This window comes from Hypanus sabinus, chromosome 1 (assembly GCF_030144855.1).
Source record: "Hypanus sabinus isolate sHypSab1 chromosome 1, sHypSab1.hap1, whole genome shotgun sequence".
In the NCBI taxonomy this organism is placed as follows: Eukaryota; Metazoa; Chordata; class Chondrichthyes; order Myliobatiformes; family Dasyatidae; genus Hypanus; species Hypanus sabinus.
Window position 1 is genome coordinate 71,115,204 of NC_082706.1, and position 16,170 is coordinate 71,131,373.

The 16,170-nt window shown below is 42.3% G+C and overlaps 1 protein-coding gene across 3 annotated transcripts in view; it reads right to left on the bottom strand.

Moving 5' to 3' along the window:
• Window positions 1-10,666, bottom strand: part of washc5 (WASH complex subunit 5) — a 168,921-nt gene extending 158,255 nt beyond the window's left edge. The window contains exons 1-4 of one of the 3 annotated variants that reach the window (XM_059970799.1): window positions 10,415-10,666; window positions 7,486-7,631; window positions 6,753-6,837; window positions 3,512-3,612 (exon numbers count right to left, since the gene is read on the bottom strand). In XM_059970799.1, coding sequence (XP_059826782.1) covers window positions 3,512-3,585 — 74 coding nt within the window. In that variant the 5' untranslated portion in view covers window positions 3,586-3,612; window positions 6,753-6,837; window positions 7,486-7,631; window positions 10,415-10,666. Of the gene's footprint in view, window positions 1-3,511; window positions 3,613-6,752; window positions 6,838-7,485; window positions 7,632-10,136 lie in introns of all 3 variants that reach the window. The other 2 variants (XM_059970791.1, XM_059970802.1) reach the window with 2 other exon arrangements.
• Window positions 10,667-16,170: the final 5,504 nt, after the last annotated feature.

A 16,170-nucleotide genomic window follows, 5' to 3' on the forward strand; every position in this document is an offset into this window, starting at 1 on the left:
TGCATGACCATGCATTTTCCAACATTGTATTTCATTTGCCACTCTCTAGCCCATTCTCCTACTCTGTCTACATCCTTCTGCATCCTACCTGTTTCCTCAACACTACCTGCCCCTCCACCAATCTTCATATGATTCTGAAAACCTGGGAACAAAGCAATCTGGAGCTGAACACGCTCAAGACAAAGGAGATGATAGTGGATTTCAGGAGACATCCCCCCGTTATGTCCCCCCTCACAGTCCTCAGTAGCCCTGTGTCCACCGTGGAGAACTTCAGGTTCCTGGGAACCACCATCTCTCAGGATCTGAAGTGGGAGCAGAACATCAGCGCCATCCTGAAGAAGGCCCAGCAGCAGATGTACTTCCTGCGGCTCTTGAGGAAATATGGTCTGCCTCAGGAATTGCTGCTGCAGTTCTACACTGCAGTCATTGAGTCTGTCCTGTGCACCTCCATCACTGTGTGGTTTGGAGCTGCCACCAAGCAGGATAGAACCAGACTACAGCGCACAGTGAGGACTGCCGAGCGCATCATTGGAGCCTCCCTGCCCTCTATTGTGGACCTGTACTCTTCCAGGTTGAAGAAGAGGGCGGGGAACATCATAAAGGACTCCTTCCATCCTGTGCACGGACTGTTTGAACTGCTTCCGTCTGGTAGGCGCTTCAGATCCCTCCAGACTAAGACTAATAGGCACTGGAGAAGTTTTTTCCCTACTGCGGTCACTTTGCTGAACAGTTAACTGCCGGTTAACTGTCGGCTATTACTTGGATTGCACTACCTGTACATATAATCTATATTTTCATTTATATTTATCATTATTATTGTTATGAGCAGAGAGACAACATCTGCCAGAAGTAAATTCCTTGTACGTGCACAGGTACTTGGTGATTAAAGTCTGATTCTGATCTATTCCATCATTTAAATCATTGATATACAGCATAAGAACTGGCCCCAACATCGACTCCTGCAGAACAACACTAGTCACTGGCAGCCAACCAGAAAAGAATTCTTTTTTTCCCACTTACTGTCTCCTACCAATCCGGCAAATGTTCTAACCATGCCAATAATTTTCCTGTTATGCCACGGGCACTTAACTTGGTAAGCAGCCTCATGTGTGTTACCTTGTCAAAGGCCTTCTGAAAGTCCAACAATACAACATCCACTGCATCCCCTTTATCTATCCTACTTGTAATCTCCTCAAAGAATTCCAACAGGTTCATCAGACAGGATTTTCCCTGATGGAAGCCATACTGACTTTGTCCTATCTTGTCCTGTGTCACCAAATATTCCATCACCTCATCCTTAACAACTGACTCCAACATCTTCCCAACCACTGAGGTCAGGCTAGTCTATATTTTCCTTTCTGCTGTCTTCCTCCTTTCTTGAAGAGTGAAGTGACATTTGCAATTTTCCAGTCCTCTGACACCATGTCAGAGTCCAATGATTTCTGAAAGATCATTACTAATGCCCCCACAATCTCTACCGCGACCTTTTTCAGAACCCAAGGGTGCAGTTCATCTGGCCCAAGTGGCTTATGTACCCTTACGTCTTTCGCTTTTTGAGCACCTTCTCCCTTCTCACTTCTTTTTCCTCACACCCTTCAACACTTAGCACACTGCTAGTGTCTTTCACAGTGAAGACTGATGCAAAATACTCATTCAATTCATCTGCCATCACCTTGGCCCCTGCTATTATTTCTCCAGCCTCAGTTGTATATCCACTCTCATCTCTATTTTTTTAGACATTTGAAAAAGCTTTTACTATCCACTATTTGGATGTACAAAAAAATCCAAATATCTTTTGAATTCCTTTGCTCAAACTTTCAACATTAATGTATCTTTAAGTTTAAGATAAAGAGATGATTAGCTTTATTTAACACATACATCGAAACTTACAATGAAATGCATCGTTTACATCAAATCAAATCTTCAAGGATTGTGCTGGGGGCAGCCTGCAAGTGTTGTCACGTTTCCAGTTCCAATATAGTAAGCTCACAATTTACTAACCTTAAACTGTATGTCTTTGGAATATAGGGGGAATATGGAGCAGCCAGAGGAAACCTACACTGTCACGGGGAGAACGTACAAACTCCTTACAGACAGCAGTGTGAATTGAAACTCAATCTTACAAGTTGGTGCTGTAAAGTGTGGTGCTAACGATTACTTTACCATATCGCCTCGGGCAAGTCAAGGTCTGATGATCACGTTATGGCCCAAATGGTCATTCATCTTTCACTATTTTGCTACTAATTAAGATGTCTTGATTTTTTTCCTCTTCCATCTTCACAGTTGACAATTCCATCTATCTCTCAGCTCTGCATCAAAATTACTTAGAAAATAATGACAACCGCAGCCGACTTATAGAACTTGATTAGACGTTATCAGTAACATCCTGTCAATGACGGTACTTGCACATTAACCCAATCCTCCGTTTTTGTTGCCTAATGAATTTCCTAACCAGGGAGCCATTTGTCTGACATCCCATGTGCTTTGGGGTTACCCAGGACAGTGATGGTAAATACCACAGTACATCTGGGGTTACCCAGGACAGTGATGGTAAATACCACAGTACATCTGTTTAAGGCGAGTGGAGGAAATAGAAACATAGAAAAACGTACAACACATTGCTTCGGCCCACAATGCTGTGCCGAAATGTTGAAGGATTTTTTTTTTGTGCAGAGAGTGGTAACTGCCTAGAATGCATTGCCAAGAACGGGGGTAGGGACATTTGAAAGACTCTAGATAGATATAGCTAGAAAGACAGATATCTTATTGATCCCAAAAGAAATTACAATGTCACAGTAGCATTACAAGTGCATAGATATACAAATATTAAAAGTGAAATAAGAAAAAGTAAAAAAAGTGAACACAAACAGTCCAACAGGAGGGGGCTGTCACTTCCCCAGCTACAAGTTGACTCACTATAGAGCGTAATGGCCACGGGCAAGAGCGACACTGTTGTCTTGGTCTATCACTGAAAGTGCTCCTCTGTTCAGCCAAATTGGCATGCAAAGGGTGAGAAATATTATCCAGAATTGCCAGGATGTTCTGCAGAGTCCTTTGTTCTACCGCATGGATGTAACAAAAGTGCAGGTTGTAGGCTGTGTAGGAGGGAAAGGTTAGACAGATCTCAAAGAAGTTTAGAAAAGGCCAACCCAACATTGTGTGGCCTGAAGGGCTCACGCCGTGGTGTATGGTTCTGTGTTAATAGTCTCTCAGTTCACAACATGCAAGATGGTGGAGACCCAGTGGTAAGATGGCTGCCTCGCAGCTTCCCTGATCTGGGTTCAATCCAGTTCTTGAGTCCATTTCTGATGCGAACACAGTATGCCCATAACTTACTAACTCTGACCTTATGCCTTTGGGGCGAAACCCACGAGGTCACAGGGAGAACATTATGGACCACAGAAGAAATCAAACATCGACCACTAAACTGTAAAGCTCAACAGCTACACTACCATGGCACTACCACATAAAACATGAAAATGACAAGAGCCCTGAGCAGAGTGCACAGTACCTGTATCGGTAGTAGGAAACCAGCATCCTTTCTCTCACCTCTCCTTCTATTTTCTGGTCGATCACAAGCAGCATGACTCCATACAAGTACAAGGCTTCACACTGAACAATAACAACAGTAATAATAAATAACACGAATAATAAATCAAACAGATGTGATCTTTACTGGTAGGTTAGAGAATAAGGTGTTACTTTAAGCTTTTAATCAAGAAATTTAAACTTACCAAAGTTCAAAGTAAAATTTATTATCAGAGTACATACATGTCGCCACATACAACCCTGAGATTCATTTTCTGTGGGCATACTTAGCAAACCTATAGAATGGTAACTGTAAACAGGATCAGTGAAAGAGCAAGAGCAGAAAAGACAACAAACTGCAAGTGCAGATATAAATAAATGGCAATAAATAACAAAGACATGAAAAAACAAGATAAAGAGTCCTTAAAGTGAGTTCATCAGTTGTAGGACCATCTCAATAGATGAATGTAGTTATCACCTTTTGTCCAAGAGTCTGATTCTTGAACCTGGTGGTGCAAATCCTGAGGCACCTGTATCTTCTACCTGATGACAGCAACAAAAGAAGATCACGGCCTGGGTGGTGAGGATCTCTGATGATGGATGTTGCTTTTCTACAGCAACGTTTCATATAGATGTGCTCACTGGTTGGGAGGGCTTTACCTGTGATGTACTGGACTGAATACACTACCTTTTGTAGGATTTTCTGCTCAAAGGCATTGGTGTTCCCACATCATGCCATAATGTAGTCAGTCAGCACACTTTCCACCACGCATCTATAGAAGTTTGCCAAGGTTTTCGAAGACCTGCCGAACCTCCACAGACTCCTGAGGAAGTAGAGGTGCTGCTGTGCTTTCTTCACAATCATATTTATATGATGGGTCCAAGAAAGGTTCTCTGATTTAGTGATACCCAGGAATTTAAAGTTACTGACCCTCTGATCCTCCAATGAGGACTGGCTCATGGACCACTGGTTTCCCTCTCCTGAAGTCTTCCACGGTCTTATTGACTGAGTGACAGGTTGTTGTTATGATCCTACTCAGCCAAATTTTCAGTCTACCTCCTGTATGCTGATTCATCACCACCTTTAATACAGCCCATACCAGTGATGTTGTCAGCAAAATTGAATATGATGTTGGAGCTGAACTTAGCCACATAGTCTTAGAGTAGGAATAAAGTGAGTAGAACAGGGGGCTGTATACATCCCTGCGGAGCTTCTGCGCTGATGGAGATTGCGTGAAATGGAAAAGATACGGTCAAAAGCAGCATTAATGGTGGAGGAAGGGAAGCCCCTTTCTTTGAAAAAAGAGGATATCTCCTTCGTTCTAGAATGAAAAGTCTCATCCTGAGATGCGGCAGAGACAGAGGAATTGAGAGAAGGGGATGGTGTTTTTACAAGTGGAAAGAGGTATAGTCAAAGTAGCTGTGAGAGTCCGTGGGGTTACAATAGACATCATTGGATAAGCTCCAGAGACAGACACAGTGAAATCGAGAAAGGGGATGGAGGTGTTGAGATGGACCAGGTAAATTTGAGTGCAGGGTGGAAGTTGGAGGCAAAGTGGATGAAGTTGACGAGTTCAGCACAGGTGCAGGAAGCAGCACTAATGCAGTGTAGGAAAAGTGTGGGACGGTCACCAGTGTAGGCTTGGAACAGAGACTGTTCTACATTGCTGACAAACAGGCAGGAATAGCTGGGGCCCATGCAAGTGCCCACAGCTACACCTTTTGTTTGAAGGAAGTGGGAGGAGCCAAAGGAGAAATTATATGGAGGACAAGTTCCACTAGGCAGAGGAAAGCGGTAGTGGAGGGGAGCTGGTGGGGTGTGGTGTCCAGAAAGAAATGGAGAGCTTTGAGACTCAGTTCTTTCTTCCTTTCATCTGACATCAGCGTACTTATTATGCAATTTTTACTGCTCGTTGCTGAATGGTAGCAGCTTGAACAGCTCACTTGGCCCGATGTGCCCAGACTGAGTTTTATAATAGAAATGTAGCTCATTCCATTCCCCCATCTAATTGCTACTGGTGAACATTGGTTTAAAGTCCATATCCCATTCCTCCTTGAAAGCCATGAGGGACCCTACTTTCAACTGATTCAGTGCAAGTCTTTGTAAACGTGAGGAGTGAAGCCCTCAGGACATGGTGGCATTGCAGTTAGTGCGATCGTTTTACAATGCCAGCTGCAAGATTGGGGTTCAATTCCCACCGTTGTACGTTCTCCCCATAACTGGGTAGGTTCCTCTGGTTTCCTCCCACGTTCCTAAGAAATGGGCACGCTATGTTGGCAACACTTGCACCAGCACAATCCTCACTGATTTGATTTGATGCAAAAACGACACATTTCACTGTAAGTTTCAAAGTACACGTGACAAATAAAGTTAATCTCTAATCTTTATTAGTATTTATTGACTTTCCGGTCAAAAACATCAAATATTGACTGGTGAAGTACAAGTAGTTCTGCTATGACATGCATTCCCACTATCTGGAATATGATTATGGAATTAGGGACATTATCTGCATTGCACAGGCCACAGTTGTCACAGTGCAAACACGATTGGGAAAACCTAATTAAATCTGTGCTTTTCAGGCAAATACAGCCTGTTTTGCTAACACCACAACTTTCTGTAACAGCTGCATCACCATTTTGTATAAGATTTCAATGCAGCAGATCGCAGGACAATGCAACAGATTGTAAGGACTGATGAAAACATCATCAGGGTCTCTCCCCTCTCCCCCCCCCCCCCAACATTCAGGACATTTATCGGAAGCCCTGAATACACAGCGCCTCCAGCCTTGTCAAAAACCCTTTCCATCCAGAAGGCTCCACCACCAGACTGTTAGACTTAGCACCCTGCAGCCAACTAGCACATGTGTACACTCTGTCTGAACGCCCTGCCTCAGCCCCCCCACTCCGCACAACTTCCCAACTCACCCACACACTCTCACTTCTCATCTTTTATTGCTGCTGTTTTACATATTTATACCACTGCTTGTTTTATTATAATTGTGTCAGTAACATCATACTGTTTTACATAAACAAGCACCTCACATGTTAAGTAAACCTGTCAATCCTCAGACCATGCCACTCTGGGACTTGTGTCAATATGATTTTATGACTGTATTTGCTGTGTGTGAGTATATGCACTGTATTTTTCACCATGACCTAGAGGAACAATGTTTTGATTGGCTGTACACACGTGTCAGGTTGAATGACAATGAACTTGAACTTACAAGAAGTTGTTTTCCATCTTCATTTAGCAGTACTGTTTCAAGGGTCTGCTGAATGTAGACACCTTCATTGAGATCCTCAAGAAATCTGAAATAACCCAGCAGAGAGGTGTGATTCAACATTGGTTACATGTCACTGGCACAAGTAGGATCAGAATTAGAATCAGGTTTATTATCACCGGCATGTGACATGAAATTTGTTAACTTGGCAACAGCAGTTCTATGCAATACATAATCTAGCAGAGAAACAAATCATAATAAACAAGTAAATTATGTACGTTGAATAGATTTTAAAAATGTGCAAAAACAGAAATGCTGTTTTGCAACTCATGCAATTAGTTTCGCTTTACAGAATCAAATCTACAAGGCAATTTGTTTTACATTGAAGCCATATATTGTACATCTTTCAGTGTACAGCACAGAAGTGTAAACAATGCTTTACAGTGCAGGTGATCCAGGTACCATAAGGAGCTTGTACGTCTTCCCCATGACCACACAGGTTTCCACCAGGTACTCCAATTTCCTCCCTTAGTCCAAAGCCATACCAGATGATAGGCTAATCGGTTATTGTAAATTGTCCCATGAAAAACACACACATTAATAAAATCAGTATAGATACAACAAACAATTAAGTTTCTTAAAAAGGAAAATAATCTTCCATACAAGTCATAAATCAATATCATAGAGTTGATCTTATTTCCAAATTAAATTCAGCATTGACAGAACACACTTTTACCTGTTCAAATCAAATACATATTTGTGAACGCTTTCAAAAGCAAGGTAGAATCTTGTCAATATTTCAATGTGATTATCACGGAATTCCTCATCTAAGTCTTGTAGTTCTGGTTTTGATTCCAACTTGCTTTCAAAGTCCTCTGGGCCCTTAAAACAAGATTAACTATATAGTTAAAGCAGCCGTCGTTCTTTAACAGAAAAATACATTGTCGGTGTTCGACAGGCACACAGACTCTCACTGTTTAACTTTAACTTCAAATGGAAAATCCTACAAAAGGCGGGGGATTTGGACCAGTACATCACAGGTAAAGCCCTTCTAGCCCCTGAGCACATCAACATGAAACACTGTTGTAGAAAAGCAGCATTCATCATCAGAGATAGAAAAAGTGAAAGAACTTGGAATTTATATACCCATAAACAAAAAAATTCAGATGCTGGAAATCTTCAGCAACACACACACAAAATACTGGATGAACCCAGAAAAAGCAGGCAACATTTATGGAGGGAAATAAATGTTGCTGTCTCAGGCCAAGACCCTTTGTCACCACACTGTTATGATCTCTAGGAATCCTAAAACTGGGATCACACGATACTCATTTAAAAACAGCTTGGGGGTTTATGTTGGGCTTTTAGCCAACGTCCATCACTGTTTTCCCCGTGACTGCATGGGTTTCCTTTGGGTACTCCAATTTCCTCTCTGTACTGGTTAGTAGGTTAATTGGTCATTGTAAATGTCCCCTGATTAGGCTAGGATTAAATTGGGGGTGGGGAGGGGTTGCTGAACAGCGTGACTCGAAGGCCCAGAAAGGCCTAATCTGCACTGTATCAGTAACACAGTTGCATTCCAATCAGATATTGAGACATCATGGAATTTAATGGAGTGAGTTGTTTGAGAAAGTAGTTGAAGCAGGTACAATAAAGACATTTTTAAAACTTTTAGACATGTATATGTACAGCAGAGATATGAGGGAATAATGCCTGGTTTCAAATCCAATTTGCAGTTGATGAAATAAACTGTCAATCAAGTAAGAGACCTCTACTTTTTATGATATAAGTTACCTGGATAAAAATGTAGATGGGTGAGCTAGTAAATTTACAAACAGTACAAAGATTGGTGGTGCTGTGGATAGTATAGATATACAAAGAATCAGTTGCACACATGCACAGAAAAATGGTAGATGGAGTTTAATCTGGTCAAATGCTCGGTGGGCTACTTTGGGAAATCAAACGTATAGGAACAGCATGTTGTTAATGGCAAGACTCAATTGTATCGCTTTAGAGAGGGATGTTGGGATCCCTCAACATTGAAAGCACAGGTTAATAGGATGGCAAAGAAAGTGCTTGCCTTAGTTGAGATACTGAGTTCAAGAGATGGAAAGTTATGTTGCAACTTTATAAAACTCAAGTTAGACCACGTCTGGAGTATTGCATTCAGTTCTGGTCACCCATTTATAGAAAGGATGCTCAGGCTTTGCAGAGGGTGCGGAACAGGATGCTGAAGTAACACTCACAAAATGCTGGAGGAACTCAGCAGGCCAGACAGCATTTATGGAAAAGAGTAAACAGTTGACATTTCAGACCAAAACCCTTCACCAGGCCTGAAAAGATGCTGCCTGGATTAGGGGGCATGTGCTATAAATAGAAGTTGGACAAACTCTAGCTGTTTTCTCTTGAGTGTGGGAAGCTGAGGGGAGATCTGATAGAAATGTACAAGTTTATGAGAGGCATAGATAGACAGCTGATATCTTTTTCCAGGGTCAACATGCTTAACACTAAATGACATACATTTAAGGGGAGACTGAGGTTGAAAGGAGAATGCAGAACAAGTATTTTATTTTAAAAAGAGCGGTGAGTGCCTGGAATATACTGCAAAGCTTGGTAGTAGACATATATGCAACATAAACATTTATGAGGCTCTTCTGCACGTGAATGTGCAGAGACTGGATGGATATGGATATTGTGTAGGCAGAAGGCAGACTGGATAACTCTATGACTCTCCAGTAGTGCTGTTTATAAACACTAATTGTCTGCAATTTCTTCTACACTCTAAGAAAATTTACAAGATTCACTTCCAAGTTCCAGAGAGTACTTTGATATGTCCCACGGTTGTGAAAGGTGCTATACAAATGTAGATGTTGTCAGCACTCTGTTGGGCAGCCATAGCCATTGGAGGCTACTTACACAGAGAAAACTGGCATACAAGGCCGAATGGGAAATACTGATGTTGCAATTTATACCGCTAAATGTTTTATACACATGACAACAGGAAGTAGTTCATCGACAGGAAGTGCAACCTATAAGTTTTTGTGTTCTTACTAACAATTTCACTGCAAAACAAAAATTAAAAATCATGTCCAAATGGTAGAAATGTGGCTATTCCTGCAGATATTTACTCGCAAAATGAGGCCGCCTCGGAATTTGTTATTTCACTTGGTGAGGCATACAATTCGATCGAGATGGCTATTGGGAAAATTCGGCAAGGACTTGCCAAGCTAAAACAAGGGGCTATATTGCAAATAGACAAAGACGTGTAAAAAAATGTTGCTGTATTAGTAAGCTAGCAGGGTAACACAACAGGGCGAATGTTATGGTGAACTTTAGTTTTGTTTTCAGCATACCACTGAACATTTCGGAGAATCCAGAAGCCCTCACCTTAAAGTAACTAAAGTCACAAATAATGTCTCCATATTTCTGCTGCTCGGCTTTGTCTCGGAGTCTGAAAACACTCGGAACGAACTCGGACAGTCTCAAAAGTTCTGCAATTATGGCGTTACCGCGGGACACGATCTGCAGAATTGCTTGTCCACAGAGGTTGTTCTCCGCCAGGAAGTCCACCATGGCCGACAAGGGGTAAATCCGATGCAGAAGAGGACACCGACAAACGACCACTGAAACGCCACCCCACCACCCCCTCACACGCCTGTACCTACTGGGTTGATTACGGCCAGCCCGTGTACATGCCGCAATGCTCCTTCATGCCCTGGTGAGTGTTTCAAAGGCAAGGTCACTCTGCGGTGGGATTACAGCAGAGAACTCCAGCGGACAGTCAGATCGCTCCTCCTCATATCCCTGGCCAAAGCTGCAGACGAAGAAACAGCGCAAGGCTTTCTTGACCCTGTTTAACAGGGTTCGGTACACAACAGCTCACACGCCTTCTTCCATATTGATCATATGACTCCTTCCTGTCGTCCCAGCACGTGACCAGGAGGCGCTCTTTCCTGATGACGAAGAGGCGAGACCGCTGCTGATTCGCTTATACCACATACCCCGAAACTTAACCTTCCCAATAAGAGGAAGGAAATCTCTCTGCCCAATGATCGACTCACTCTATTGAGGCCTTTCGTTTATTATTTTTAAAGTTTCTAAAAACGTACCAAACTTGAGATGTGATTGATTTTGTTTGACAGAATGTCGCTGTGAAAAAAATAAAGATTAGCTTTATTGGTCACATGAACAATGAAATATACCGTGGTGTCAAAGACCAACAGAGTCCGAAGATTGTACTGAGGGCCGCCCAGTGTCTCTATGCTTCTCGCACCAACACAGCATGCCCACAATTTACCAACCCTAACTGGGATTATGCCAAGGCACTTGTTCACGCAAGAGGTCTGAGCACAAACAGAACAGTCAACTGGGCTAAGTGCTAAAAACCACTGCAGGAGGCTTTCAGTGTGTCACCCCTCAGTTCCCCTATAACCACAGCATGTATAATATTTGTTCTTAAACTTCCAGCTTCACAAACATCCAGGAACCTAAATTGCTTTTCCAGGTGATGCTAAGATTGACATACCTCTTCTGTAACCTCATCTACTGCATTCAGTCCTCCCAATGTGGTCTCCTCCGCATTGGTGAGATGAAGCTCAGATTTCTGGAGCACCCATGCTCTGTTTGCAAAGGCTAACCCCGTCTTCCAGTCATGTACCATATCAAATTGTCATCACACTCCAACTCCGGCCAGTCCATCCTCCATCTTCTCCATTGGCAAAATAAACTAAATGTTCCTCTCTACCTTTAGTCCTCATGCAGTGTTTTAACTCAAAATATCAACAATTCAGATCAGATTGAGAAGATTAGATTGTCACATGTACATTGAAACTTACAGTGAAATGTGTCATTTGCATCAATGACCAACACGGGGGCAGCTCTCAAATGGCATCAACATAGCATACCCACAACTTACTAACCCTAACCTGTACATCTTTGGACTGTGGCAGGAAACTAGAGTAGCCGAAGGAAATAGTACCACCCAGTAGATTCCTCTCTTCTGTAGATGCTCCTGAACCCACTGAATTCCTCCAACAGGTTGTTTATTGATCTGTAATGTCTTGTATCTTGACAAGAGAGTGTTTTTCTCTCAAAAATGCAATGATTTGGATAAAATGTTAAATGAGGGTCTGTTTTGTAAGGTGGAATAACCAACAATTGTCATGGTATGGTAGCATAGCATTTATGCAATAACTTTACAGTGCCAGCAATCAGTGATTGCAGTTCGATTGAGGGCTATGCAGTAGGGAAATGCTGGACTGTTTCTAGAGTAGTTGGCACAGCATTGTGGGCCAAAGGACCTGTAATGTGCTGTAGATTTCTATTTCTATGCTCTGGCTTCCTCCCACATTCCAAAGATGTGCAGGTTAGGGCTAGTAAGTTGTGGACATGCTATGTTGACCAGTTCAACCCAGATAAGTGTGAGGTGGTTCAATTTGGTAGGTCAAATATGATGGCAGAATATAGTATTAATGGTAAGACTCTTGGCAGTGTGGAGGATCAGAGGGATCTTGGGGTCCAAGTCCATAGCACACTCAAAGAGCTGCGCAGGTTGACTCTATGGTTAAGAAAGCATACATCAAACCTTCATCAATCGTGGGATTGAGTTTAGGAGCCGAGAGGTAATGTTGCTATATAGGACCCCAGTCAGACCACACTTGGGAGTATTGTGCTCAGTTCTGGGTGCCTCACTATAGGAAGGATGTGGAAACCATAGAAAGGGTGCAGAGGAGATTTACAAGGATGAGAATAGGTTGAGTGAACTTGGCCTTTCTTCCTTGGAATGACAAAGGAAGAGAGGTGACCTGATAGAGGTGTATAAGGTGATGAGAGGCATTAATTGTGTGGATAATCAGAGGCTTTTTCCCAGGGCTGAAATGGCTAGCATGAGATGGCACAGTTTTAAGGTGCTTGGACGTAGGTACAGAGGAGATGTCGGGTAAGTTTTTATGCAGAGAGTGGTAAATGCGTGAAATGGGCTCCCGGCGATTTTGGTGGAGGTGGATATGATAGGGTCTTTTAAGAGACTCCTGGACAGGTATATGGAGCTCAAAAGAATGGAGGGCTATGGGTAACCCTGGGTGATTTCTCAAGTGAGGACATATTCGGCACAACTCTGTGGGCCCAAGGGCCTATATTGTCAAGTCAAATCAAGTCAAGTCAAATCACTTTTTATTGTCATTTTGACCAAAACTGCTAGTACAGTACACAGTAAAAACGAGACAACGTATTTCAGGACCATGGTGCTACATGAAACAATACAAAAACTATACTAGACTATAAACCCACCCAGGACTGCATAAGGTGGACAAAACAGTGCAGGCATTACAATAAATAATAAACAAGACAATAGACACAGCAGAGGGTAGTAACTTGGTGTCAGTCCAAACTCTGGGTATTGAGGAGTCTGGTGGCTTTGGGGAAGAAACTGTTACATAGTCTGGTTGTGAGAACCCGAATGCTTTGGTGCCTTTTCCCAGATGACAGGAGGGAGAAGAGTTTGTATGAGGGGTGTGTGGGGTCCTTCATAACACTGTTTGCTTTGCGGATGCAGTGTGTAGTGTAAATGTCTGTAATGGCAGGAAGAGAGACCCCGATGATCTTCTCAGCTGGTCTCACTGTCTGCTGCAGGGTCTTGCGATCTGAGTTGGTGCAATTTCCGAACTAGGCAGTGATGCAGCTGCTCAGGATGCTCTCAATACAACCCCTGTAGAATGTGATGAGGATGGGGGGGTGGGGTGGGAGATGGACTTTCCTCAGTCTTTGTAGAAAGTAGAGTGGAGAGTTGTGCTGCAGGTTTTCTGTGGTCTAATGTCCTAACACTTGTGGGCTGTCCCCAGCACATACTTGGTCTGTGCATATGTTTCAATGTTTCAATGTACCTGTGACAAATAAAGCTAATCTTTAAGAAAAGTGAAGAGAAGTTGTCCACAACCAAGATATCATGTTGAGGACACTCAGCAGGTTAGGATAGATCTAGGGAAAGTGAAACAAAAACATTGGAACATAGAAATCTATGGCACATTACAGGCCCTTCAGCCCATGATGTTGTGCCGACCATGTAACCTACTCTAGAAGCTGCCTTACTGCATAGCCCTCAATTTTCAAAAGCTCCATGTACCTATTTAAGAGTCTCTTAAAAGACTCTATTGTATCCACCTCTACCATCTTTGCTAACAATGCATTCCACGCACCCACCACTCTCTGTGTGAAAAACTTACTTTTGACATCCCCCTTGTACCTACTTCCAAGCACCTTAAAACTATGCCCCATCATGTTAGCCAATTCACTCTTGGGTAAAAGCCTCAGGCTATCCTCATGATAAATGCCTCACATCATCTTATACACCTCTATCAGGTCACCTCTCATTTTCTGTTGCTCCAAGGAGAAAAGGCCAAGTTCACACAAACTATTCTCATAAGGGATGCTCTCCAACCCAGACAACATCCTTGTAAATCTCCTCTGCATTCTTTCTATAATATCCACATCCTTCCTGCAATGACCAGAACTGAACACAGTACTCCAAATGTGGTCTAACTAAGGTCTTATATAGCTGCAACACTGGTTCTTGAACTCAATCCCATGGTTGATTATGGCCAACACATCATACACCTTCTTAACAACACCGTCAACCTGCATAGCAGCTTTGAGTGTCCGATGGACATGGACTCCAAGATCTTTCAGATCCTCCACACTGCCAACAGTCTTACCATTAATATTATATTCTGTCTTCAAATTTGACCTAACGAAATAAACCACTTCACACTTATCTGGGTTGAACTCCATCTGCCACTTCTCAGCCCAGTTCTGCATCCTATCGATGTCACACTGTAACCTCTGACAACCCATCAGACTATCCACAATATCCCCAACTTTTGTGTGTTCAGCAAACTTACTAACCCACCCTTCTACTTCTTCATCCAGGCTGTTTATAAAAATCACAAAGAGAAGGGGTCCCAGAACAGATCTCTATGGAACACCACTTAACACTGTCATCCATGCAGAATAAGTACCATCTACGACCACCTTTTGCCTTCTGTGGATAAGCCAAGAGTTAGTATTTTAAGTCAAATACCCATCAGAGCTTAGAAAGAGTTTCCAAACAGCGGTATTAACTCTAATACTTTTACTACAGATTCTGTCTGACCCATTGTTTCCAGTATCGTCTGTATTTAATTCAAATTTCCAACAACTACATTCTCCATTCTGGCTCCTCTCTTATTCCTTCTCTTCTGCTCACCTGCCCATCACCTCCCTCTGGTTTCCCTATTCCTTCCCTTTATCCCATGGTCTACACTCCCCTCCTATCAGATTCCTTCTTCCCCAGCTCCTTCTTCCATTTATCACCTTCCAGCTTCCGACTTCATCCTACCCATTCACCTTCTCGTTCGCTTGGTCTGACCTGTCACCTGCCAGTGTTTTACATCTTCCCTCCTGCACCTTTGTATTACTGTACAGCTTTCTGCCCACTTACTTAGATGCTGGTGAGGGGTGTCCACCCGAAATGTTGGCTGTTTATACCCATCCATAGAGGCTGCCTGATCTGCAGTGTTCCTCCAGTATTTTGTGTGTGGTCCTCAACATCTATCGTGCTTTGATTTTCATATTGTGTTGAGGGAGAACCTTGTAAACACATTGATGCCAATTTCTGTTATAATCAGGACCACAATTCATAACATACCTATTGGGTGTAATGAGTTAAAAGAATGGACAATATATAATATATTCCTGGCACTTTATTAGCATCCCCACAAATACACAGTCTATTTCACACCACCCGACTAAACAAGAAAGACATTATTCTAACTTCAGAGGTTAAATTAGAAAATACAAAGTTATTTTTTAACTTTATATGAAAAACTGTTTCTGTTTAGTATAGTTTTCAAGTAATCATGCCAATATTAAGAAAAAAAATCAAAACCTGACCAACAACTTCATACAAACTCACAAGGCACCGCAATCTTCTCAGTACATATAGAACAAAAACATAGAACATAGAACAATACAGCACAGTACAGGCCATTCGGCCCTCAATAATGTGCTGGCCCTTAAACCCTGCCTCCCATATAACCCTCCACCTTAAATTGCTCCATATACCTGTCTAGTAGTCTCTTAAATTTCTCTTAAATTTTTACCTTAAGGCAAAATACAGCAGCTGTCAAAAACTTGAAATAAAATTAGAAAATACTGGAATTATTGTAAGTCAGGCAGCACCCACAGTGCAGGGACCTCTGATCTTTCCATAGCTCCCATGGGTGCCAAATAATCCAGGCATGCATTAAACTAACTCTATGAAGTTAGTTTAGAAGCCTGATGGAGAAATCAGCTGTTAAGGCATAATATTAAACTTGTATTACTCTAGGAAATGCTTCTTGGTTATTTTCTCCTGTTTTCAAAGTTCAATTTAAATTTATAGTTATGT